This window comes from Trematomus bernacchii, unplaced genomic scaffold (genome assembly GCF_902827165.1).
Source record: "Trematomus bernacchii unplaced genomic scaffold, fTreBer1.1, whole genome shotgun sequence".
NCBI lineage: Eukaryota > Metazoa > Chordata > Actinopteri > Perciformes > Nototheniidae > Trematomus > Trematomus bernacchii.
This window is the reverse complement of record NW_022987720.1, coordinates 23,402,324-23,430,057: the sequence shown is the minus strand read 5'-3', so window position 1 is coordinate 23,430,057 and position 27,734 is coordinate 23,402,324. Positions and strand designations below refer to the sequence as shown.

Sequence of the window (27,734 nt, the reverse complement as noted above, 5' to 3'; positions counted from 1 at the left end):
AACTCCTGGTGTATGGACGTGCTCTGTGGCGTCGGTGTGCTATGAAGAGTGTCCAATCCTCATTTGGGCTGCAGGCTTCTCTTGGTATGTCGTTGATTGTTGATTCTGGACATTGCCTCACCTTAATCAGCATCTCAAATGTGAATACTCCTGTGAAGACGTAGTCAAAATAGCGTAGGACCTGCACGGAAGAGAAAAAGGGAATGATTTGCTGCTGAATTCAACTACTTGTTAAGCGTGACATGGTGGAAACATGGGGATTTTTTTATTCAAGCGACAGCCAATTTCTTTACATTGGGATGTGGTCCATGTTTTTTAAATATCAAATTATACAATATGAATGATTTACAGTAACATTTAAAGCTCCTAATTATCCAGCGCATCACATGTAGAAGGCAGGAGTGACACTACAAAGAAAAAAAGCAACCAGCATATTAAGTAAAAACCAAAAGCATTATGTATTGTAAACATGTATACAAATGATATTTCATACAGCAGAAGCCTTGTCCCTTCCATGTACATGGACTTTCTTACATTGTTGCGGGGGGATTCGGGCCACACGGGGTCTTCAGCAGCCAGCGCGATGCTGCTCATGGCAATGACCAGCAGGATGGTCATCTCAAAATATCGCAGGGTGCAAACGTAGTGACAGGCACGCCGAAACCTAAGAGCACACAAATAGTTTGGATGAATATCTCCAGACTAGATCTATCTATAAAAGTGTTGGATCGGTGACTTGATAGAAGATTCATTGTCCATTCACACAAAGCTAAAGTTGTGTGGATGCCTCAAGAATGCATTCCTGTGTGTCAGATGTTGAATTATACAGTGTAGTTGAGTGTGTGTGTGTGCGTGAGTGCGTGCGTGCGTGTGTGTGTGCGATTGTATCCATGCCACTTACGGGTTGGTGGTGGACAGGATGAACATGGAGCTGAAAGGAGGCATGGGCCTGGGTCCTCCTTCACCTCTCTTCTCATCATCATCATCGTCCTTATCCTCTTTCGCTGGCAGTGGCTCCGTGTTGGCATTCTTATTGACTGAAGGGAGAAATAAACAGGGGTTTAGGATGGGATGTTATTTTAGATACGCGGGTAAAGAGGATACAAGATAGTATAACGTTGGGAAAATACTGAACGTACTCTTCCAATTTCATGAGTAGCACATGATAACAAGGGCCCAACTTTAGCTGTGTACATGACAGGATATATGATTACCTAGAACAGCGTCAGGACACACTGTGAGGCTATAATGTGACAACGATTAGTATGATGATTCAGCCTCTATGGAGATATGACTGTCATGTTTATTGCTTACGTGGGCCTTAGCTAATCTGAACTAAGCATAGAATACTGCTTTGAACCGGTATACATGTATCTTGTGACTGAATAACACCCTCTCTTGTATGTGAAGGACACTGTTTGGGGAACTATTTGTCCCATATGCTCTGTATGTGATGACTACTTTCATTTTTGCTTGGATGATAAATACATGTATCCTGATATTGAAACTCAAGCCGGTGACAAGTGATATTTTCCTAACATATAACAACATTGATTCTGCCCTCACCTTGCAGTATGGCATTGGTGGATGGAAAAATAGGCATGTCTAGAGCTGTGTAGTCAGGGTGAGGCACCCTGAGGACACTGTTGGTACGATGATGGGCGATGCTCCCGTAGCTATCTAATGTCACCAAACTCCCGTGAGTGCTACTGTTTGCAAGATGGAGGGCGGATCCAAAGCCTGGGGCCGCAGGGTGGTGGGCGAGGGGGTTAGGGTGAACATCGCCGGGTGGGGTGGAGCCGGAGACCAGTTTGGTGTTCATGAGATTGTCCATGTCCTCGCTGTACTGGCTGTCCTGCCGGGGGAGGCTCTTCTGAATGGGCCGCGTGGTGGAGAGGTTAGGGACACTGCACTCCCTACAAGTGAGGAGTAAGAAGGAACAATAAGAGACGGAAAAAGAACGTTCTGATGGTATTCAGAGAAAGGTGTGACAGGATCGCAGAAAATGTTGAGTACATTGAAGATGGAAGAAACCATGGGTCTAAAATGTCAACAACTTTTCTAAGACTACATTTCTTCTCTAAACCAACTTTTACTAAGATTCTGACATCTACAAGTTTTCTTGCAGAGAAGCAAAATGTGTGTGTTGTAATGTTATTGCCTTTTCTTTAATACTACAGTTGTATAATATAGGATGTAAAATACAATATTATTTTATAATTCATGATTTTTCTAATAAGATCACAAAGTATTATGGGCTTAACTAAACATCCATCTAAGAAATATTTAAATGAATGTTTCCTTCGTAGGGTCATACTTCACTAGATTCTCTTGAACATGGTCACTCATTGAAATTGATTACCTGCTATTTAGGGAGAATCTGCACTTCTTTCACTTTACAAGGACGATGGGATTCATCAATATAAGAACACAGGTGTAAACAATTCTTCGGTTTAAGAACACATCATGACTCTAACTTTTCTTAGGACTTTTCTCAACCAAAAGCAATCTTAGGAGGATATTGGTAAATGAGGCCCAATGAGGATAAACAGAAAACTTTGTTTCATGGACATACTTCCTTCTGTGCTGGCACATCCTCTTCCCCTCGCCGTCCGTCTGGTTTCCATGGCGATTTCTTCTTGGCCTCCTCTCACTGCCTTCCCCAGCTCCTTCCTGCTCTCCTCCTTCTCCACCTCCCTCCACCCCTCTGCTCTTATGTCTCCCTGTTTTCCCCGCTCCTCCGCCACCCTCCTCGCCCTCCTCTGCATTTTTCCGATGTGACCTGGGCTTCCTGTGTTCCGACTGTCCCGCGCCTCGACTGCCGCTCCGGGTGTGGTGATGGCGCCGGGCAGGCCTGTCCTCCGAGCCGGGCCCGGGAATCACCGTGGCATCCAGTCGGACATGAGAGGAGTGGTGGTGATGCTCGCTTTTACGACTGCGCCTGCTCTCCGAGGACTCGCCGCGCTCCAGGGGAGGCCTCGCCGTCCCAGAGCCCCCTCCTCCGACTCCTCCCACCTGGCCAACGTGTTCGTGGAGGCGTGTCTGTCTGTGGAGCTCGTCGGCAGGATGGTGCTGGCTGAAGCAGAGGTCTGAATTGTTTGCTGTGGTCTTGTTAGTGTTGTTGTTGCGGTTCTCATGGGGGTCGACAACCAGCGGACGATCCAGGTGGGTCTTCATGTCTGGGCGGGAGTTACGTGCGAAGTTCACCTGCAAGGGGAGGATGGAAAGGCAACATAGAGGAAGATAGAGAAGGGAAAAGAAGAGGGAATTAAGTTGGAATTCATAATGGCCTTCACATATATAAACACCAGGTAAGCAACATGAGTCATCATCATTGCCGTCACTTGTGTACACTGATAGCACAAGCCTAAGGGGCTTGGTTGGCCTTGTCCTTTACATTGTTTTGCTCCTCCCTCCCTCCGCTTGCCTTCCAGCGCTCCTCAGTGTCCAGCTCGTTGTAGAGAGCCTCGCGGCTGGTCACCAGCGTCTGCCTCCTCAGCTCCTTGGTGCGTTGTTCCCACACCGACTTGTTGATTCCCCCCTTGTTGTTCTTCTGCTGCTCCTTACTGTAAAATAAAGACAGAATTAAAGACACGTTTAGACACAAGACACTTGCTGCTGTGAGAATATACACACAAAGACGTGAGGATGATGTGAAAACCAGCAGAAAGTATAAGTAGGTAAAGCCAGGATGTAGAAACACACTGGGGGCCACAGACTCTTAGAGGGTCATTTGGTTGGAACAACGTAGCTCAATAAAACAAAGTTCTGGGTGTCGACACAGCTCGTCAAAACACCCAACAGCCTACTTTGGGAAACCATGTGGAGACACAATGGAGGATAACACTGTGGCAAGGTCAGAATTATTTATAATAATGTATAATTTACCGGAAGTATACACAGTTTATGAAACAGATCCCAAGCTGAATTAACTAGAAAGCACAGTCATTTCAAAATCTGTTATTGGTTACAGTAGCAGTGTTTCCATACAAATACATTTGACAATTCTGAATAAATAAGCTGTGTGGAAATGGGAACATTTTCTCCAAATCTTGCAATAAAATTGGTGTATTGATCACTTGAGATTTTCCCTTTGTTAAAAAAATATTGAATGTGTTAAATGGGATATGGAAAGGCCTTTGCAGATAAGTCAAACCTATTTCCTCTTTATATTTTAAGAGCTTTCATAGAATTCGACTGCCAATTGAATGTAACAACTGTAGTGAGCTGTGTTTACCTGATAGAGAAACACCCAAATGATCAGTATCAATCTTTTCCAACCTCCAAAACTTCTACACTTTATCCGCTTACCCCCCCCTACCCCCTTTTTTCACACAGGGCCCAATAATAAACCACAGGAAAGCAACAGCCAAAATATAAGCCAAAACCAATCACAGCTAAATAAAAGCCAGGTATGTAATTCATAAAAAGGATAACACAAAAAGGGAAGGAAAGGAAGGTTTTCTAAAAACGCAAAATAAAGCAGGGAATGGTTGTAGAGTCAATAAACAGAAAAGATTCAGAAATGAATAAACAAATAAATAAATACCAGTCCAGAAAGGGGTCGGTAGCGTTGTGACACTCACTGTGTACTTTGTTGCTGAGGAGGGAAACAGCTGGTGAGTGAGATGGCACGAAAGAACAGAGGCAGGATTTCATTCCAAAATGGGCTATCCATTCGCCATTTAAGCCAGCCTAGCCCGACAAATGGTCACAATCGTAATCAAAGGTGCTGTAAAAACAGACTTTCTACTAAAAATAAGTTAAATATATTACTGAAATGCAAAAATAAATGAAGAATTAAGGGAAAAATATAAGAAATCTTAAGAAATGCTACATTTTTTGCCAAAAAGATTGAGCATTTTGGAATGCAACCCTTCACACACACACACACACACACACACACACACACACACACACACACACACACACACACACACACACACACACACACACACACACACACACACACACACACACACACACACACACACACACACACACACACACACACACACACACACACACACACACACACACACACTATCTATACTTTTTAAAATGTCGCTGTCCTCCTTTACGTTATCTCCCAACTTGCATCTGTATTGCATCACTCCCTGATCCTGCTGTCCTGTCCTCATCACTGTTTGCATCTGTTACCATATATTCCTCAACTCTCTGCATTACCTCTGATCTTCCTTTGTGTCACAGTGCACAGTGCGTCATTAAAGAGCCTGCTAAATAAAGAACAGTTCCAAATGAAAAATGTATACTTTCAAGACTGCTACCATCAACTGTGGTGCATAAACTACTAACAACACAGTTCAACTCCTTCCCTATCTGATAAACTCACCACAGTGAAGTGATTTCAATTGGATTTGTTCCTGCAATCTGTGTAGATTGTAAAGCTGTGTTTGTATACTTATAATTTAGAGCGTACCAGTAAGTATTATGTAGCCTAACAGGTGTTTTCATGTAGCCTTCATGGTAGCCTCCTCCCTGAATCTACCATAGAATCTCTTCTTAAGAGATTCGTCATGCTCCACTGATGTCCTCGAGTTTAAAATCCTTGCTTGGAAAAATAAGGACTTTCTCTTTTGGAATTTCAATGTTTTTCCTTTTTTCATACTAAAAAAACAAGGGATTCACACCGATACAGTGAATGAAATACACACTGCAGAGCTGCGTTGCCCCTACAGCAATGCACAGGATATTTCAAGATAACAGTTAACAGTTGCCAACATGTAATCTAAAACTCCAGTTCTGACTCAACTCGCTTAGGTTATAAAGTAGAAACATATTAAGCTACATTTAGAGACACCTGTCAAACAAGTGTAGCTTTAATAATAATCACACACACACATACACACGCAGATACATGTGCATCGTATTGACAGATACATGTTTAACCTCAAAAGGACTCCCAGGTAAAGTGTACTGGTACGAAGACACAAATGCTCACAGCACAGTGAAGAACAGTGCACACAGTAACAGGAAACAATGTGATTCACAACACGATGAACACGTTATTATGAGCATGTGTGTTTCAATCCTGTTTGTGCGTGTGTGTGTGTGTGTGTGTGTGTGTGTGTGTGTGTGTGTGTGTGTGTGTGTGTGAACTTTAGAAGGAGTGAAAGGGAAGACCCCTGTGTAGACAGAGAACAGAGATCAAAGACTCTGACTCTCCTGACCAGAGGAGGGCTGGCCCAGATCAATCCAACACCGGCGTGCGTGTGTGTGTGTGTGTGTGTGTGTGTGTGTGTGTGTGTGTGTGTGTGTGTGTGTGTGTGTGTGTGTGTGTGTGTGTGTGTGTGTGTGTGTGTGTGTGTGTGTGTGTGTGTGAAAAAGAGAGGGAGAAGCTGATCGGAAGGGAGAAGAAAGCGTGCATGCATGTTTAGACGTATCACTAAATGTGCTGTATGCTATAAAACAGCATTAACATTCATTCATGTCAACCTACAGTATGAATGTAAACAAAATGAAAGTATCTTTATTCCAAGGAAGGCAATATTTTTAAGATATGTTGTAATTGTCTTTATGAATATTGTGCTATTAAAAAAAAGAAATCTGAAAAAGTAAAACTCTTTGGATGATGGCAAATTAGTGAACAATCTGCAACCATGACAGTGAGATTCTGCATTACACTGAAAAGACATCATAGGTAATTAGGCGTCTTTTACAAATGTGGTTCAAATGTTATGAGAATGGCTGTCCATAAACTGCCATGTATAATGCAACATGATGTAACAAATGTATTTATAAAATATATTCCAAATGCATTCACACATTGTACTGCTATTACTTCAAGCAGCTGAATCTTTCATTAGTGCTTACATCGTGGTGGATGAATGAGTTTCTGTTTTTTGAAGATATGTGCACATGTTCCACCCTCATACTACTGCCTGGTGTGAAACAGTTAGTACAAAAACTCAAATTCAACCTTAATAAGAAACAACAACTCACGCTGCGATGGAGAGGTTGGCGGCAGACATTGGGCTGACTTCAGCCACCTCCTTGGCTTTCTGCAGGGCCAGCTTCTTAGTGTTAGCCGCCTCTTCGTCCTGTTCGTCCTGCGGAGAGAGACATTAGGAAGGAAATCAAAATCAGAAATGATTTGCTGAGTAGAGGACCATAACTCTCTGAGAAATGGGACTGTAGGACTGTGTACCTTGGTCAGTTCCTGTGCGTTGGCTAAATTGTCCACAGCGATGGCCAAGAACACATTCAGCAGAGTGTCTGAACATGGAGTTAGAGGAAATCCAGCATGTCGGAGTTTGTTTGTACTGTACGGGTAAATACAGCATTAACATAAACGAGCAGCTGGATCTCAACAGGAACCATTGTCAAATCCTTCATTTCAAAATACAAAAAAACACCGTCTGTTTGGCTTAGTGGGATAAATGACAAGAAATAGGTGGATTACAAAGTTAACACTAAGAAATACAATCTGTGTATGAAAAGTTGGGCTGCACAAAACAAAAAATATTTAATTGTTATTGAAAACGCAATATTGACATGTGTAAAATCCAAATTGCAATAATCACAATATTTAGTGAGGGCAAAATATTATAGTTATTTTTTTCAAAGAGTGCAATCATATGCATCTGAATCTGGATGGTGTACTCTGTAAGTCAGTTACTAAACCAACATATAAAGCATAACGGAAAGTGCCTTTATTTACAGTGTGAGTGTGTTGTGTGCTTATTTGCAGTTTTATTATGTAAAAAGGATACAGTTGCCGAAAAGTGTGAGCACGATGAAGAAGATGGAGAAGCCCATGCCCTTGTTGACTCCGCCCTGAGACTCGATGCCATCGTACATCACCATGTTCCAGTCCTCACCGGTCAGGATCTCACACACACACACACACACACACACACACACACACACACACACACACACACACACACACACACACACACACACACACACACACACACACACACACACACACACACACACACACACACACACACACACACACACACACACACACACACACACACACACACACACACACACACACACACACACACACACACACACACAGTTGAGCACAATTAAACCTTTCACTGAAGACATTTGTCAATTCAAAAGTAGCATTTTACATTTTTCCTTGTGTGAATATCCTCTTTAGTTCTTAAACCATTTTGTCCTAAACCAACCCTCCCCTCCACCAGCCTCTCCCTCCCTTCCACCCTTTCACACCACCCCCTCTGCTTACCTGGAACACCGTCATTATTGCTGCGGGGAAGGTGTCAAAGTTGGTCGGAGGAGTGCCAGTGTCAAAATTAAACCTAGTGGAGAAAAAACATGAAATGGAAGAGAAATGGAAAACAGAAGCGTGAGGCAAAAACACAGAAGTATCTTATAGGTAGAACACATATCGTCAATTATTTCATTTTCTTAACCAAACTGGCAATAATCAAACAATGTCTTTGGGATATAAGAGAAGATAGACAGAGATGCAGAGGTTAAGGGAAGCAGCACTGACTGTCCTCCGAAGAGCTGCATGCCCAGCAGGGCGAAGACAACTATGAAGAGGAAGAGCAGGAAGAGCAAGCTGATGATGGACTTCATAGAGTTGAGCAGTGAGACGACAAGATTGCGCAAAGATTTCCAGTACCTGGCAAGAAGAAGACAGCACGAGTGTGTTTAACTGAGCGCAATGTTATGTCCAATGCATGAATATGAGGAATAGAACTAGAAAGTACTCACTTGGTGACTTTGAAAATCCTCAATAACCTGAGAGCTCGAAGCACGCTGATGCCAAACGACGTGCCCGGCTGGATGATGGACCACAGCACTTCAAATATACTACCACATATCACCTAAAGCAAACACAAGCATATGTGGCACGCATGCCATTCATCATGATGAGCCAACACATCATCCCTGTATTTGTGTTTGTGTGTGAGGTCTAATTGTCTGTGTGCTTATGTTATTAAATGTGTGCATACTGGTGTGAAATGAGTGTTTGCACCTGCTTGAGGATTTGTGTTGTGTGTGTGTGTGTGTGTGTGTGTGTGTGTGTGTGTGTGTGTGTGTGTGTGTGTGTGTGTGTTGGGACTCACAATGCAGTCGAAGCAATTGAAGGAGGAGTTGAGGTAGGCCTGTTTGCCAAGGCCGTACATCTTTATAAACATCTCTGTCAAGAATATCGCCAGGAAGATTAATTCAGCAAAATCTGCAGGGAAGGAAGATGATAAGAAGGGAGGAGGAAGAGGAAGAAGAAGAGGAGAAAAGAGGTCAGATTTATGTGAAATATATTTAAGAATGCATTTTAAGTACAAACATTTTTTTTTTTAAATTTGTGTTTGTATCAAAATCCGTATTGTGTATCAAAATATTCTAAAAGTATTTTTTAATACTCTCAATTAGCGTAAACAAATCCTCCAATTTCTCACTATTATGTTGTTTTTTTATATTTTTTATTTATCACAATTTCCATATTTTTATAGCTGTATAATTTGTGTTTAGATTTTCGGTACAATTCATGTCATCCCATTTGTTCAATAGTATATGCAAAAGGGAGAAATTGTGTGTTTGGGTTAGTCAGCTTTTTCATGCTTTTTCATGCTCACCCACTCCTTTCTAGTAATAGTGCATATAGGTGGAGATAATCTGTCGATGCTTACACAGAGTTAGCATGTATCCCCCTCCCTCATACTCACATAAAAAATCTGACAGAGGCTCCGGCTGGTCGTAGTGCACTACAGCCACACACATAGTGTTGAGCCCGACCAAGCACAGCACGGTCCAGTAGAAGGCCTGCGACTTGACGGCGTGTCGGATGAGGAAGCGTAGCCGTCGCTCTCGCCGCTTGAAATCTGATCCTTCCAGCTTGGAGCTCTTCAAGCTGGCCCGGGCAAACGGTGACCCTGAAAGGATAAGCGAGGGGAAATGGTTTGGCGTTAGCCTGATAATGAAGTATAGAGTGATTTATTGGCAGAACTGTGTGCACTTAGCATCTTGGATAAGCAAAAGTGTACACAGTGTAAAATGTCCTCTGCTTTCTGATTCATACACAGCAGGAGGTACAATAAGTTACACGATACAACACAAAAAAGCCTCTCCTGGCACACATACAGTGATGATGACACACAGCAGAAGATTTAGTGTCCCGATGAACGAATAGTGAAGAGGTTTAACAGCTTTAAATTGGTTTCACATGTTATCTTTAATCATATCATCACGTCCACCACACTCAAAAGTGTAGATCCTCTCCCTAAATGATAGCTTTTTGCTTTTCTGAATACCCCCCTTTCTTTGTCTGTAGATATTATTGGTTAATTCATTTTCATAAGCATTTTATTTATTTATTGATTTCAGCAAAGTATTCTTTCCTCTACACATACTACACATCTCGCAGGAGAAAAGGCAGACTTGCGTAAGAAAGCTGAAGGAATGAGGAAGGAAGGAAAGAAGGAAAGAAGGAAAGAAGGAAAATAAAAGTGTTAAATGGGGGGGGGGGGGGTTGAGGAAAGGGGAAAAAGGTAACAAGAGGAGAGAAGTGCCAAGTAGCAGAATAGAGGAGAGGGAAGGAGAGAGAGAAGGAGAGAGAGAAGGAGAGAGAGAAGGAGAGGAGAGTCAGGTAATGCTGATATGCAAGATAAGATAGCATCTGTATGTACCTGTGGTTTGCCTTTGCTCGCGTGTGTGTGTGTGTGTGTGTGTGTGTGTGTGTGTGTGTGTGTGTGTGTGTGTGAGAGAGAGAGAGAGTTTGTATCTTACCCACTGCCAGGTCTCCCTCCCCTTCCTCTGGGTTCAGCAGCTCAGCTTTGCTCTTATGGTTCTTTGTGGCTCTTCTACGAGAACCTGCAATAGAAACATTATGTGTTTATTTTGACAGTACTGACATGTTACATTTCTTTGTATCATTTTGTTTTAAAATCACAGCCATACAACACAGTTAATACGCAAATTCTTACCATCATAAGCCGTGACATTGTCATCATCCGCCAAGATGACCTCCTCTGCGAAACACATATTAAACACAAATATGTTAATATGCGACATTGAATTTGTTTGATGACTTCCACAGTGTCTGTCAATCTTTTGTTATCATCGTCATTTCTTATTTGAATTCAAACCGGAAACAAAGTGTCTGTCCTGCACCTGTGCCTGCTTCTCATCCCTCCCTCCTTTGTATTCTAGCTTCCTTGTTTTTATGGAGATTGTCTTTTCAAGAAGATCAAAGGTCTGCCCTTTTCTCCCTGCCGCTGCATCCACTCCTTCCAACATCCAACCCTCCGTTCCTCTTATCTGCTCCACATCTTCCCTGCCCTCAGCAGTGAGGAGACAAAGGAGATGAAGAGAACTACGGACAGGCAGTCTTCTCCATCGCAGCTTCAAACAAGGGGCTTTAATCCTTGCTAAATGAGTGTAAATCAAAGCTGTTCACTTATATTTAGTGCACTGGCTGTAATTCAAGTTGTGTTTGCATTTGAAGGAGAGTTATGACTACAATACACTGCCCAGAAACGTGCCTAATAATCTAACCTTTACGATTGAATTGTTTTAATGTAAATCATGATTTGAGTTGAGGTGTCAGTGTGCTTCAAACTATCGAAACTTTACAATAAAAGCTTTTTTGATTAAAGAAAATACAGTTAAAATGAATAATTATTATCTCAGTTGCAGCTGCTTCACAATCAAATCCATCAGATTATTTTTAGTCATAGGCTATTACTGTAAAGCACCAAACAGATGCTTTAATATTGTACTAAAATCACAATCCTGACTATATTTAAAGGGGACCTATCATGCAAAATGCACTTTTGTATGTCTTTTATACATGAATATGTGTCCCCGGTGTTCCAGGGAACTCACCAAGTGTCAGAAAACACAACCCTCTCTATTTTCCTCCATATCCAAATCTCTAAAAAAGGGGCTGCAACGGATCTGATAAAAACTGATCCAGATTTGAACACTGTCCTGACGTCAGGACAGTGGCGCTACGGCTATTGGGCCAACTCCACCAATCAGGAGGAGACAGCCACGGCCATTGCCGTTCGAAAGCGCTGGAGACGCTGTAGTACATATGCCAGGCCTGTAGATGGTGCTGTTCTCACAGAATCTGCCCTTGCACAAACAGAGCTAGAAATGGTCAAATTGAGCAAAATGAGGCATGGCTAAAATGCATGATCTGTTTGGTATTTAGAAAAAAAAAAAAGTATAAATATGCCTTATATAGGTATGGTCCTACACTATATTATTCAAATATAGCATGATAGGTCCACTTTAAGTTGTTGGCAAAGGATCATTATTATGTTTTCTTGCGATATGTTTATACATTACATTACGTGTCATTTGTTAGACGCTTTTATCCAAAGCGACTAACATACGTGGACAATCCCCACAGGAGCAATTTGGGGTGAAGTGTCTTGCCCAGGGACACAACGACATGCTGACTGCAGTGGGACTCGAACTTGCTACCCCCTGATTCGAAGTCCAGCACACTATCCACTGAGCCACAGCCGCCTCCACATGTCTACATGTCTCTGTGCGTGATGAATGAACACATACCAGCTTTGCAGATCCACTCCAGATATCCGTTGAGTTCCCTTTCTATCTGCTGCTGTCTTCTGAGCTTCAGGAACTCACTCCTGTTCTCCACACGCTCTCTCTCTTTGGCAAACTCCCTGCACACACACACACACACACACACACACACACACACACACACACACACACACACACACACACACACACACACACACACACACACACACACACACACACACACACACACACACACACACACACACACACACACACACACACACACACACACACACACACACACACACACACACACACACACACACACACACACACGTTAGACACACTTTTAATGATACCCTGCATGTTTCACTGTGGCATAAAAACACGTTTTTTTTAACCGCCAATGAATATGGGAAGTGCAATTATGTATCAACAACATTTACAATATAATTGTCACAAACACACACTTACCCTGACAACACACCCAGCACCAGGTTGAGCATGAAGAAGGAGCCGATGATGATGAGGGGGATGAAGTACATCCAGTTCCATGCACTCCCTGAGGCATCGTTGCTCTGTGATCACACACGGACATAAGAAAGTAATCAATTAGCAATTTGCGACATCAGAACATGTGGCACTCATGCGAGACCCAGGTTACAACAGGTATGAATTTGCATGAGTTAACTGCACTGGCATATGATTGGATCTGTCCTTACTGAATGTAAGGCTTTTTTTTCAAGACAAACTCGATATCCAAGCATTTAATAAAATACCAGTTCCATTTATTAGCCTGCTTATCAAGTTAAGGTGCATTTTTTAGCATCCAGGTAGTTGCACACATGGCATAAGGATAGGAAATATATCGATAGAAGATCACTACCCTGATATGAGGCTAGAAATCGTGCTAGATTTTGGATATCATAATGTCGTTATATGGCAAAAGTATTCTCTTTTTGTGGTATTAAACGCTGCATTACAGAACATTTTCTTAACTCAGGCAGTTTTTTTTATTTGCCCTTTAACCACTTAGTGATTTAATCAACATAACTGATGATTGTTAATCGAAAATCTAATTGAGTAAATATTTTGTGAAAGCAATACTCAACCCTATAATATCGTCCAGCCCTGTTACATCTGGAGTAAGCATGCAAGAAAATGTCACATAAAGTAGACATTAAACAATGTGGCATTAAAAAAAAAATGGAGGTCAATTCACTTCAAAGTGCTGTCCACAGCTGTGGGAAACATAAACAACAGCAAGGCGGACATGATTTAGCTTTAAGTCATCTCAATAAGTAAATGCATATCTGCCACTCTATTTAGCTGCTCAGTGCAGAGTAAATAATGTATAACAAATGCTTTGGTCTCTCCCCCTCTCTATCTGCACCATCCTGCTGTCCAGACTCTCCTTACATGTTCTGTATTCTCTCCTTATGGTTTCCTCCTTTTGCATCACACTTCGTTTCTTCTGCTTCCCCTTTTTATTTTATTCGTTTTAATTGTTGTTTGTCCTATAATTTCCTACTCTCTTGCTTAGATATTTTTTTTCTGATCAGCCTCTAAACTGATTCTTCATATCACCCCTTCCCACCCCTAGACCCCCTCTTCTCTTTCCTGTTTTGCGCCCTCTTTCTCAGAGGCTTGCAGTCTAGCGTCCCCCTGTCTCCTCCGTCCTCCATCTTTCCTTCTTCCTGTATGTAAGCAGGCATTGCTGCTGTGAACCCAATGTACCGCAGACCCTTTTTTCTACCATTAAACTTTTATCGCTCCCCTCCCCAGCAGCTGCAAGAATAACTTGGGCTGAACAGGCCCTTTTAAATATAGAGCAGCACCGGGAAGGAGGGACACGGGGAGAGAGACACAGAGTGCGAGGGGAAAAGAGGAAGGAAGGAAATGAGGGGAGGAGAGGGAGAAAGAGAAGGAGCAGCGGGAAGACTGAGAGGGAGACGAGGAGGGGGGGGGGGAGAGACGACTACAGTTACACACAAAGACCCTCATCTACCTCTGGTCTCCTAGCAACCGTTACCACTGACAGCAGGGAACTGCTCGGTCTTGGGCATGAGTGATGACACTGTTCAGGACCGGGTACCTATTTCTGGGCAGGCTCTCAGTGTGCACAGGTCAAATCAGTGGAGGTTTTTATGCTTTAATATAACATTTAATGGGAGAAAATAATCTTGGATGTTTCGGTTGTGCAGCATCAAAATGTAGAGACTTCTGACAGACATGTCGGACGAACATAAGACAAATGTTAAGCTACATTTGACGGGGAATATTTCATTTATTTTTCCATACATCGAGTGGCAGTTTTATCCTAACAAACAATCCAACAAAATGGCCGCCAAGTATGAGAATAATGTATATACAAACCAAGGTATTGCTGATAAAAACAAGGTTAACATGGCTAACATACTGATACTGTATGTGATTCTTAATAATTGGTGTTTATCTGCTAGTACAGCATATCTATAAAAGTGCTGATGAAGTTTGAGTTCTGTATTATTATCCTCTTTTCTTGAATGCTTGCCTCTATTGTCACCTGAACCTACTAGACCTGAAACTCTCAAATGATTGACTTGAAACTTTAACAACTGTTTTTTTACCAGGTCTGCATGACTGGAGGTAATCAGGAATATGTTTGGCCCATTTACATTAGCCATTTAAACAGCTTAGAAGGAATAAAGTCTTTCAAAGAATTCCTGCATTTTGTCAGGGGCTGTGTAAAGGTGTTGAAAACTGTGTTGAGCAGTACATACATAGTAGAGCAGGTCAGTCCAGCCCTCCATGGTGATACACTGGAAGACGGTGAGGATAGCAAACAGGATGTTGTCAAACTGGGTGATGCCGTAGTTTGGTCCCGTCCAGTACCTTCGACACAAGGTGCCCTCTGGACACAGCCGCGACGGAAGCTCTGTCCCACATGGAAACTCTTCTCTCATCTCACCTGAACACCAAAGAATGAGGAGAGGAGTTTCAAAACAAAAGGTAGTCGTAGGAAATTATGTTGTTTGTTAAGATTGTTCACCTTACTTTCTGGAATTAAATATGTCAAGAAATAGGATACAAAACAAAAGGTATAGGCGGCATAAAATAATTATCAAAAAACAAAATAGGCTCACCTGCTTGAATTATTGAGACATTTAACATCTTATATTCTCAATAGACCAAGAAACAACAAGTGTTCAACGGTTTTGTTTCTTGGTAGATGAGATACTATTTTTATAATGTTATCTATATATACAGAGAAAAGAGGCAAATTATGCATAAACAAGAAAATAATTAGACATTTTCTGTGGAAACTGCCTTTCATAACATAAACACAGAATTGAGGCACTGTAAACAATCTAAAGCCAATTATGTTATTTTGCTGAACTAAATTGCCTTCCTATTTTTAGTACTGTGACTATTAATAGTCTAGGCTCATCCGGAACAGGTGTTCATTGGGGTAAACAGCAAATTAACTAGCACTGTTGGCAACAACACACACATATACACACACACACACACCCACACACACACACACACACACACACACACACACACACACACACACACACACACACACCCACACACACACACACACACACACACACACACACACACACACACACACACACACACACACACACACACACACACACACACCCAAGGTTTGGTCACACACACACACACACACACACACACACACACACACACACACCCCCACACCCCCACACACACACACACACACCCAAGGTTTGGTCACACACACACGCACACACACACACACACACACACACACACACACACACACACACACACACACACACACACACACACCACACACACACACCACACACACACACACACACACACACACACACACACACACACACACACACACACACACACACACACACACACACACACACACTATCCTTTACCTGTGTGATTGTCATAGCATGTTGTGTGGAATTTGCCCATGTAGAACTCCAGGCCGATGATGGCGAACATGAGGATGGCGAAGAAAAGAAGCATGCCAATCTGCAGCAGAGGAATCATGGCCTTCATGATGGATTTGAGCACCACCTGTAAGCCTGGAGGACACAGTGTAAACAGTGTTGAGAATGATTATTAACCATCATTAATTTACATTTATATGCGTTTTCATCGATAGGATCAGGTGCAAGGATCTGAAGAGGGGTGCTCCTTCCTCTAATTATTAATAGCAGTTTGAATCTCTAAAAAAGTAACCCTTCATGTCCTCCACTATCAGCATGACTTGTTTAATTCGTCATAATGTAAACCATAAATACAAAAAGACTTGGCTTAGTACTCTATTTACTTTGCTGGCAGAATGTCACCAGAGGTCAAATGAGGTTTATAGAGGTTTTCTGAAAAATATTTTCTAACAAACAAAAGGTCTCCAAGCACTCGTTTGTGGCAGGTTCTATTTAATGTGAAATGTTGTTTTGTGGAAACCAATCACATTTATCAAATGTATATCACATATTGGAAGGAAACTGTAATTTGGTTTTCATGGGGAGCTTAGTGACTTTTGTGATGAGTAAGCCTTGGTTTGCCTGTTCAGCTCTGTAGTGGAGTCCACGCTATTAATAACACTGCAGTGGTGCTGGAACACTACTGCTGCTATAACATTTTTTTTTTTTAAAAGGAGCAGAGAGTACATAGAACATCCACTTGTATTAGAACACTTTGGGTGCATTATGAAGAACACAGAAGCTGCATAACACCTTGACATAAAAAGCTTATTTATGCTATTTCTGATCCACCAATAAAACCTGAACAAGTTCTGCAGCTAAACTAAGCTAAAACATTTCCTCAGCTTAGAAAAAACAAAGACACTGTTTGGGGTAAAGGCAGGAGACTACTGAAAAACAAATAAGTCTTTATTTTTCAATGCAGAATGAAGAGATTGGACTTACTGGGAATACCGGACACCAGTTTGAGGGGCCTCAATACTCGCACAGCCCTGAGGGTCCGCAAGTCGAAATCTGAGCCTATAGTGGACAGGATCCTAAAGGGAAGGAGACAAATGCACAAAAGTGAGCAAAGGCAATCAATATGTAAGCTAGTCAAGCTGTCAGTCAGCCTCATTCATACACACGCTTTTACAAACAAGCACACACTTTAACGCAGACCCCTTGCCAGGTCATTACAAGCTACTGGGTGAGCACTGTATGTAAATCCTGTAAGAGCAGAGCTGATCAATACAGCTGACAAGTGAAGAAAGGCAGAGAAGTGTATCAGGGCGAGAAAGGGATGGGCTGAAGGGACTGTGTTTTTCAACAGGATGATAGAAAGACTTTCAAATGAAAGAGGAGAGATGGGGTGATGGGTAGGAGAGGGAGGATGGGAGGACAAGAGGGCGGGGGGAGCGAGAGAGAGAGAGAGAGAGGGAGCACTGGCAGATGGTGAGAAACAAAGATGCTGACTTGCTTATTTCCACCTATTTTTATTCTCGTTACGTTCAAACTGTTTATCTTGGAGGTGTCGCCAGACTGCAGAGTAACCGTGTGTTGGTGTGTGTCTCAGCGCCGATAACACCGCTCATCATCGGAATAAAAGGCTTGTAAACAGCATGTGTGTGTATGTTCGTGCTTCAGTTGTTTAAGATGTTCCCTCGTGCCGCCAGACTTCCAGTCAATCCTCTGGTCTGACGCACACTGTGAATCATCCTCCTTCCCACTTCCCACTTCTCTCTCTCTCTCTCTCTCTCTCTCTCTCTCTCGGTCTCTCCGACACATTTCCACTTTCATCTGTTCCACTAAGAGGCCCAGTGACACAGCAGAGCCTTAATCACAGGTTTGAAGTCAGCCCTCTTTTGTGTGGGAAACTTTAAAAATGGCAGGAAAGGGAAAAGTAACACCAATCCTGAATCTATTGAAGGATGCTGTATTGAATCACCAGGAAGCCCACCCCCAGTGGTATGCGCTCCATCACTAGTGTAGGCTGGGGTCCTTGTAATGACATTGTGTGATATCAAATACCTCAACAGAGGCTGACTTGTAACTGAGAGGTCCTGTGCAACACTGTAGTACAGCTGTGTGAAGCTGAAACATCATGGCAGATGTTCCCTTTAGTAGCTCACTGAACCATATATTCTGACTAGGGCTGTCAAGTTAACGCGTTAATAACGTGTTAACGCACATTTTTTTTAAGGCCACTAATTATTTTAACGAGCGATTAGCGCATGTGTATTTGTCCTCGGCCCGCCCCGTAGTTTCAGAGCCCAAAGGCTTGACGTTGTTGTTATTGTTAGTTGGATGGTGGCAGATTCTAGAGAGAGATATGGATACAAAAAAAGGTGTTTTAAACAGCAAGCCAAGCACACAGCTGATGCTGCCGCTCGCTTGCGGCAGACCACGCTTGAAAGTTTGCCGGGGAGACGCCTGGACACGGCGTCTACGAGCAGCAATCTTTCAACAGCTATAGCTAAATGGGTGGCGGTGGCTCCAGCTTGCAGGACAATTAACATTGTGGAGGACGAGGGACTGTGTGAGATAATTCGGATCGCATCCAACGTGTCGACTGCACATCACAGCGCATTATTTTGACCCTCGGTGGGAACTTCAGTCTCATGCTTTGACTGTTATGAAGACAGAGGAGCGGCATTTCGCCGACAACTGTAAACAGGCTTGTCTGTTTGAGCAACTGGCTCAGTGCAAAGAAGTAGACAGGGTTGGGAGAGAGTGTATAAGAGAGAGAGAGAGGTTCCAGGTTGTTGTGTTGAAAATATTCAGGAGAATATTTGTCATTGTTCCAATGATAATAAACAAACATTTGCATAAAGCATATTTGTCCACTCATATGTTGATAAGAGTATTACAAACTTGAAAAATATTCCTCTAAGGTACATTTAGAACAAATAAAAAATTAATCGCGATTAACTATGGACATCATGCGATTAAATATTTTAATCGACTGACAGCCCTAATTCTGACATGTGCGAAGAAATATAAAACATTCAGATGTATAACTGGAAGTGCTTTCCAATTAGAGCTCCTAAAGCACCTAAATATGGTAAGCCATTACTTGTTTTGCTAATAGACTTTATTGGTATCAACGTGTATCATTTTTGATGCATGTAAATGTGACGCAAAGTCTAAAATCCCCAACATTCCTCCACACTCTCTAACCCTATCTGACCATATAGGGCCCCTTTGATAAAAACACAAACAGTGAATATGACAAATAGGTATGTGTGTGTTGTGTATCTGCATTATTGGGAATACAAAAGAGAAGCCATTCGAGAAAGAAAAAAAGACCCATTTCTACGATGTTTGATATTAAAAACAAACAAAATGACGATGAGGACAATGATGGTAATAATGAAGATTTCAGTTTCTAAAACAGCATCCGCCGTCACAAACAGTGTCAAGCCGATGAGGCAGTTCCTCATTCACACCGTCTCCACGGTTACTGGGTCCTTTCTCATTCATAAGTGTTTCCATGGCAACAGGGACCTTGGCTCATTGATAGAATCTCTGTATCACCTTGGTAACAGGGCCAATGGAGGAGCCTGATTGATTGTTTTATTTGTCTTTCTCCTCTCTTCTCTCTATGATGTAAATGCATCACAACTCACACACACAAACACACATGTACACATACACACAGAAAAAGATAACAAATGCACACATACACACACACACACACACACACACACACACACACACACACACACACACACACACACACACACACACACACATGCACGGCCACTGGTTGGAGATCTAACATATTGAGTGTGAATGATTGTATTCACATATGCACACTAGAAAGTAGGTCATTTGTAATAACCGATGGATACAAATGTCGTCAGGGACCGAGAAGCTGCCTAGCGCACATCTTATACACAGATAAACACACCTGCACTTTATACAGAGGCACACAAATGATACAGGACAATCACATTAAGCAATATTACACAATCTCCCCACCAACCCGCTCTCATGGGACACAATTATACAAACACCATCTTTTTTCGCCTGCTCCCTCCGCCTGCTTTCCTGCTGACTTCAGCTAAATGTGGCTAATTATCTTTGTCCACATCACTGACCAAATCGCTTCATCTCCCCTCCAAATGTTCCACTTTTTCTTGTCTCCTTGCTTTCGTATGATACCACGATTACATAATAACATGTATCTGCATATTTATACATTTCCTCTCGCATTAACTTTATATCCTGCCTCACATAGAAAGATTGTATTATTCCTTTTAATGGCATTATGTGTAACGTCACGTAACATCAAAGACAATTAAAGGTTAAGAAAATCTCAAACACACAGCTTTATATCAGAAATATATACAGTACAACTCTAAACAATGACAGAACTGAAAGTAATGCCTCCATGACCTATTCCGTTTTTAATTATCTGAATGTGTCAGCTGTTTTTCACAATAAACAAACCTGAATGAAGGAACAAGAAGGAGAGATGGAGGGAGGATGCGAGTCGAGACTGGCTGTAAACTAAGGGTAATTGGACTAATAATCAATACTTGGCATAAAAAAAACAACTAGCTTATTCCCAGGGCCAAATCACTCAGACAATTTACTACAAGAGATAGGTCAACACACACACTTGGGCAGAGAAACAAGAGTGCACACAAATCTGCTAACATCCAACAAGGTTGTGGAGTGAATATCTAATCTATTCAGACATGTTGAGAGCCATGTGTGTTTTTTCTTTGTATGCCGCACGAGCAAATGCCCCCCGTGTGTGTGTGTGTGTGTGTGTGTGTGTGTGTGTGTGTGTGTGTGTGTGTGTGTGTGTGTGTGTGTGTGTGTGTGTGTGTGTGTGTGTGTGTGTGTGTGTGTGTGTGTGTGTGTGTGTGTGTGTGTGCATTGGTCAGAGTGTTATCAAAGGTTTCGTCCAAGGGTGGATAGAAAGGCCAAGTAGCCGTTCATCTTCAAAGAGCAGCACTGCTGAAAACACAACCCCCCTTCATAGAGAGCACGACAAAGGATGTGCGTGCGTGTGTGTGTGTGTGTGTGTGGGTATGTATGTGTGTGTACAATGTATTGACTTCAGTCAGTGTACATAATGTATCATGGGAATATACAGTATGTGTGTTGTAAGTGCTGCAGCATATTCTCCGTCTGCATTTCTTGCTGCAGCTTCCTGCCTCTCTGCAAAATGGTTACAAAGCTGGGTGTGTTGCGTGACTGTTGTTTACATTGCAGAGTACTTATAGGTTTTTTTTAAATTCATTTTTACTCCTTTTTGACATATTGCTAGCTTTCCTCAGTCTATATCTGTTTTCTTAAAGTAATGCCTCATGATATTTTTTTAACAATTCAGACAGTGTTATTTCCAGTGACTCTTCATGGTTGCAGAGAGCAATTTGTCTCTTCTTGGACTGTACTACTACCGAACATTTTTTGCCAAAGGTTTTGACTATCTAACAAACCATTTTGGTGCACTTTTCAGTCCTATAATGATAATAAGGTTAAACAATTGTGAACCAATATCTTGCGATCATTTTTGACCGATTGCAATTGCAATATGGTTGACACTATAAGAGGAAATGGTCATCCGTGCATCATTTTTCTCATTTCATCCAAGACAATATTTAAGCCTAGTTTCCATCTATTTTCTCGAGAAATCTAAGATGGAAACTTTGAAAATAGTCTAAACACAGCAATGCCTGTGATTGCTATCATATCAGGAAGTGCTTTGCAGGTTCACTTTAGAGGTACATTGTCATTAAAACCATAACATTCTGCTTGCCTGTTGTAACAACATCTCACACAACACCAGCTAAGCCTGTGCCTATAGCAGACACAGATTATGAAACTGCTGTGTCATGCTTGCTCAGAGGGTTTCACTGTCAAAACATTAGATGTCCTCTTAAAAAACACAGAGGGGGGGGGGGGGGGGATTATGTGAGACCGGGCGTTTCCTGGAAGTTAAGGACTGCCTCACTTCCCTCTGCTCTCCCTCTTCTTCCTCTCCTCCCTCCTCTCTGCATCGCGCTACTTCCTGCTGTCTCGCTGACACTCATCTTCTCACCCCTCGTCTCTCTTACAGTCACTCTGCTTTGCAATGCCGGGAAGAGCTTGGATTCATGATTATTATTGAAGCATAAGGGCATACCGCCATACGGTAAATGTGTGTGAGAAAAAGAGAGAGGTAGGCAGAGGGTCGCAATCACCAGTTTCTCCGGTGCTTTGTCAGCAAATATTTGGAAGGTTTATGTAACATATAAAGCTCCCAAATAACCATATGCAGTGACCTCAACATATGAACCTGCGCCAGAACTCCCACATCTCATTGTATTGGACACAGTAGCATAGCAACAGTTTCCCTATGTGGCATGTCTAAGGATTCATGTACTCTATGCTATCAGAATCAATGCATTTCACAATTAGCAAAAGAAAAAATGAGAACCAGAGATTAAGTGTGCTGTTATTATCAGAAAATAGTTATTACTGTAAGCTTTGTGAATGTCTTAAGACAACTACTGTATAGAGAACATCAGTTGTGTGGTTCAGTTAACTGAGAGTATTCTCACATCAACAATAAGACACACATTCAATATAGTTTTTTCTCTTCTCCCTAACCGATCACTTATGCAATTACAGTCGTGTAAATCACATTAATCATTTAACAAAAACTGCTCCCACACACCAGCGTTTTCACAGTTGTAAACACCACACAGCCTGCAATATTGACTTTAAAGACTGAATGTCAATTTACAGTTAAAATGATGAATTATAAGATAGACACGTGTTGGGAAAACATCTGCACAAATCGCGCTTGTTTTGGAGGGGATGGTTTTTACCTCCCTTGCTTGCTCTGTCTACATTTGGCTACATACACCTGTTCATTTTGCACATCCCCCTTTTCCCTCCTTCTATCTGATGTCTCTTTCCTCTGTGACCCCCACCCCCTCTTTGTCTGTGTACATCATGGTGACATTTGCTCGCTACCCAGGCTGCTGGCTGCCTGCAGTTCTGCTCTGTGATCTGCCTGCTGCCTTGCCCAGAATGGGGCCCTTTATTAGGGCAAAGGATCAGGGGTAGGACCCTCACAGACATACACATGTTCAAACCAGCACTAAAGCACATGATAAGCGACCCTATGTTCTTCTGTTTAAGTTGAACAACATCATATTTTGATCTTTGATATATGCGTGTGTGCATTTGTAAGTGTTCATGCAGGTACGTAATATGCATGTACTGTATGTGTGTGTTTTGTGACAGGTAGGGCTATTGTTTGTTTGTTTGCCACTCACCCTGTGCACACCACCACAAAGTCCATGACGTTCCAACCATTCCTCAGGTAGGAGTTCTTGTGGAAGGCGAAACCGAGCGCCAGGATCTTTATTCCAGACTCAAAACAGAAGATCCCAATGAAGTACGGCTCTGTATCATCCTGAGGAGGGAAAGAGAGTAAAGGAAGCAAGGGGGTTAATGAAGGGAGAAAGGAAAAGGACAGAAGAAAGGGATATAAGTAGACAGAGACAAAGCCAGACACCAATCGGTAGCTAGATAAATGTGTGTTCAGAAGAAAAATGTTCATAAAAATGTGTAGCAACGTAGAGATGGTAGAGAATGTGTCTTTTCTTACTTAGTATATTAATGGATTAAGAGTAATAGTTTGTGTATTCTGTATAATCATTTGGAATCTTAATGTATTATTGATAATGTGTTGCATTGCACATCTGGATCATTACATGTTTTCAAGGTGAAACAAATCATTGCTTTAAATGTGTCTATAAGCTGAGTAGCTGCATGCATCTCCACTGAAGTCAAATCAATAAGTAGTCAGAGCTGTCACCTGGGTTGAATGGTGTTTACATATGGCTCACACACTGTGTCATGCCTGCTTAACTCACCAGGCGCTCAGACAGCGGCGTCTTGTCCCCAACAGGCAAATGTTGCTCCAGAGCCAAGACAATGCAGTTGGCAATGATGGTGGCGAGAATCATCCACTCAAATGGAGTAAGCAAGGTCAGTCAAGGAACAAACACTTCTTGAGTCATACATCTAAACAAATACAGCTTGACATAATAAGTGCATTTTGTGCATAGTCATTGCTAAAATGTCTCTATTCTCTCCAGCTTTCCAATTTTAGATGCAGTAATGACAACTCTAATCCTGCTGAAGGGGGCAGACGTGAACAATATCATTAAACAAAATTCCCACTAAAACAACTTCCATTCTGAGGTTCGTTTTAGATAAGTCACACTTTAAAATTCAAAAAATAATGACAAAAATATTGAAAAATGAACATGATACCACATTTTCATTTAAGGTTCAATGTCTTCAATTCCAGTGCATAAGTGAATGTCTGGCCACTAACTGCTTTTGCCGCCTGTTTACACACACTAACAAACACACAAACACAGACCCACAAGCCATCATTATGAGTCAGTTAAATATGCTAAGTGTATGTTCTGGTAACACACCACCCACACAGAAAAATAAAACAAACAAACACACACACACACACACACAAACAGACGCAGGCTACATTAAAGTGTTGGTGTGTGTAATAGCTTGCGTGGACACTGAGTGAGATCCATTGTGACATCACCGTTTGGCCCTGTGTACATAACATCTAAGGGCTAGTTGTGAGAGAGAAAGAGAGGGTGAGAGAGAGATAAATGAAAAGCAAGAGGGAGTGTGTCATTGTACATTTAATTGTGTTTGTCACAATCTCTCTCTGTCTATATCACACACACACACATACATCACACACACACACACACACACACACACACTCATGTGGTGTCTACTTAAATCAATCCGCCTGTCTCGTTAAGGTCACAAGATGAATAGTTACATTTACAAGAGAAAAGAGAGCCAGTGGAGAGAGAGTGTGTCCGAAAGAGAGTGCGAGAGAGAGCAAATGTGTGAGGGAGATTAATGAGCGAGCGAGAGAAAGGGAGGAACAGATAGACCAAGAAAAAGAAAGCCAAGAGAGAAATATTAGAATATTGGAAAAAAGGACGAGTTATAATACTATGATTATATGAACATACTGGATATCTACACGATCTGCAGAGTTGTAATTTGAATTTCCATGCCACTTAAATAAATCCAGTCTTTCCTTATTGTATTATTATATATCCTAGTTGTTGTCCTCTTTTTCACCTTTTTCCTACGTGCGTGCTTCCTCTGGGATCAGCATTCCCATGGTGAAGAGGAGGAGGGGGAAGTGAACGGCAATGAGCCAAAAAGGAAGGAAGGGGCTATTTATGGAATCATACATCATCATACAGGATGTGTGCAAGCGTGAACCATGTATTTTACAGGCATTTGTGTGTGTGTGTGTGTGTGTGTGTGTGTGTGTGTGTGTATAGATCTCAGTGTGCATGTTTTCTACGGTCATGCTCAAGGGGAACTGAACAACTGATCTAGCCTGGTCCCAAGTGATAATGTATGTGTGTGTGTGCGTGTGCGTGTGCGTGTGTGTGTGTGTGTGTGTGTGTGTGTGTGTGTGTGTGTGTGTGTGTGTGTGTGTGTGTGTGTGTGTGTGTGTGTGCTATCATCTGTTCGAGCACTCTTTCCTCACGTGCACACATTACTAGAACACCCAGGGCACCACTCAATTAGCCTCCCTGTCCCCCAGCACAGGGTGCGTGTAACTGTGAGTGTGTGTGTGAGTGTGTGTGTGTGTGTGTGTGTGTGTGTGTGTGTGTGTGTGTGTTTGTGTGTGTGTGTGTGTGTTAGGCTGTGAGAGGGCAAAGTGTAGTCGACTGAAAAATAAAAAGAGGAAAAGGAGAAGCAAAGAGAGGGAGAGAGACTGATATAGAAACACAGGGACAAAGGGACAAGTGTGTGTGTGTGTGTGTGTGTGTGTGCATGTGTGTGTGTTGTGTATTATAAATGCTTATCATAAGCAATGACTGTTCGATGTGTATGTTTGGCACATTTTGTCCTAGCGTTATGTTACCACTTGATTAGCTCCACAAAGGAAGTACATCAACCATTGCACAACCAAAGCCATATTAGGATAATACTTTCATTTTCCCTCGTAACTAGGTAGCTAACCCAAAAGAGTAGCAATGTAAGGCCCCGTTCATTCCTATGCGAGTTGCTCAGTGGTGCATTAAGCCCACAATGGAGCGCCTGTAGCTTTAAATGTAACTGTATCTGAGCCCATAGAGGATGCGATGTGCACTTTATTTTTCCTTAAGCCCCGCCTCCAATCTCCCGCTTTCGGCTCAGTTAAATCAATGGAGAGGGAAAACACCTCTGAACTCTGCTTTTATACCCTAATGATTTAAATAAGGGCTATAAAAGTGTTCATACTTTGTAGTTTATTTGGCTAAAATGATAAATGCTGATTTAAGGATGTCTCTTTCCCAATCTAAGTTAATGGGGAAAAGTATGTTTTGGGCCCAAATGACGTCACGGACACGTAAGTGTAGTACCCCCGTTTGGCCACTACTTACATTTGCATAAACAGCTAGCGCTCTTCCTGGGGGTTTGGGAACAACCTGTGTAAGTATGGTAAACAAAATGCAGCGTGTCCTGTCCAGGGTCGCACGCTATTATTCAATGACAGCACTAGCTATTACAGTTCATCGTACATAGATGACGCCATGACCTCCTCATTTGTTATCAGTTGAAAAGACGTCCATTGCCCCTTTAAAGATGCCCTTGCACACACACATTTAAAAATCTAGAATATGAATAAATGACTCACACCCGGCCATACACCATTCAATAATGAATCTCTTCCTTCTTCCTCAATGGCTAAATATAGCAGCATGACAGAGTTAAAAGCAAGGCAGGACTCAGGGAGAGGGAGAAAGAGATGTTGATCTCTCTCCGTTCTCCCACCCTTCATCTTTCTAGTGTTTTCTTTGTCCTCAGTCTCTCTCTCTTTTGCCTCCCTTGTGTTTCTCGCTCTACCCGTGGTTCTGCATATGCTTGCTTTTTATTATCCGTCTAGGTGTGAGTGTTTGCGTGTGTGTGTGTGTGCACTTTAAAGGGGACTGTAGCAGGTCGTAAACAGAGATGTCTCCCCAAAAGAAGGCCCACAAAGTACACCGGCGAAGACATATGACGCACACGTACATTCGGTCACTTCCACTGGCCTTTCATTCACCTTGTCCATCATTAGCTCTGTCTTCTGTCCTGTCTATTCCTCAGTAAAGCCCCTGCCTGTTTCTCACCGATGTATTTCTCTCTATACCTGCTCTGTTAAGCCTTCTCTCTCTTCTTCCCCATACCTCTCTGCTCTTATTTCCCCCGTCTCCTCTT

At 42.2% G+C, this 27,734-nt stretch overlaps 1 protein-coding gene across 1 annotated transcript in view; it reads right to left on the bottom strand.

Moving 5' to 3' along the window:
- Nucleotides 1-27,734, bottom strand: part of cacna1aa (calcium channel, voltage-dependent, P/Q type, alpha 1A subunit, a) — an 80,558-nt gene that overhangs the window by 38,708 nt on the left and 14,116 nt on the right. The window contains 24 exon segments of the mRNA XM_034143354.1: nt 122-181; nt 535-664; nt 902-1,037; nt 1,567-1,916; nt 2,576-3,207; nt 3,398-3,566; nt 4,550-4,600; nt 6,964-7,070; nt 7,169-7,236; nt 7,734-7,851; nt 8,225-8,297; nt 8,495-8,626; nt 8,719-8,831; nt 9,075-9,187; nt 9,675-9,881; nt 10,735-10,818; nt 10,932-10,976; nt 12,529-12,644; nt 12,979-13,082; nt 15,267-15,454; nt 16,434-16,586; nt 17,436-17,527; nt 23,753-23,892; nt 24,356-24,461. Of these exon segments, the coding sequence (XP_033999245.1) occupies nt 122-181; nt 535-664; nt 902-1,037; nt 1,567-1,916; nt 2,576-3,207; nt 3,398-3,566; nt 4,550-4,600; nt 6,964-7,070; nt 7,169-7,236; nt 7,734-7,851; nt 8,225-8,297; nt 8,495-8,626; nt 8,719-8,831; nt 9,075-9,187; nt 9,675-9,881; nt 10,735-10,818; nt 10,932-10,976; nt 12,529-12,644; nt 12,979-13,082; nt 15,267-15,454; nt 16,434-16,586; nt 17,436-17,527; nt 23,753-23,892; nt 24,356-24,461 (3,487 nt within the window).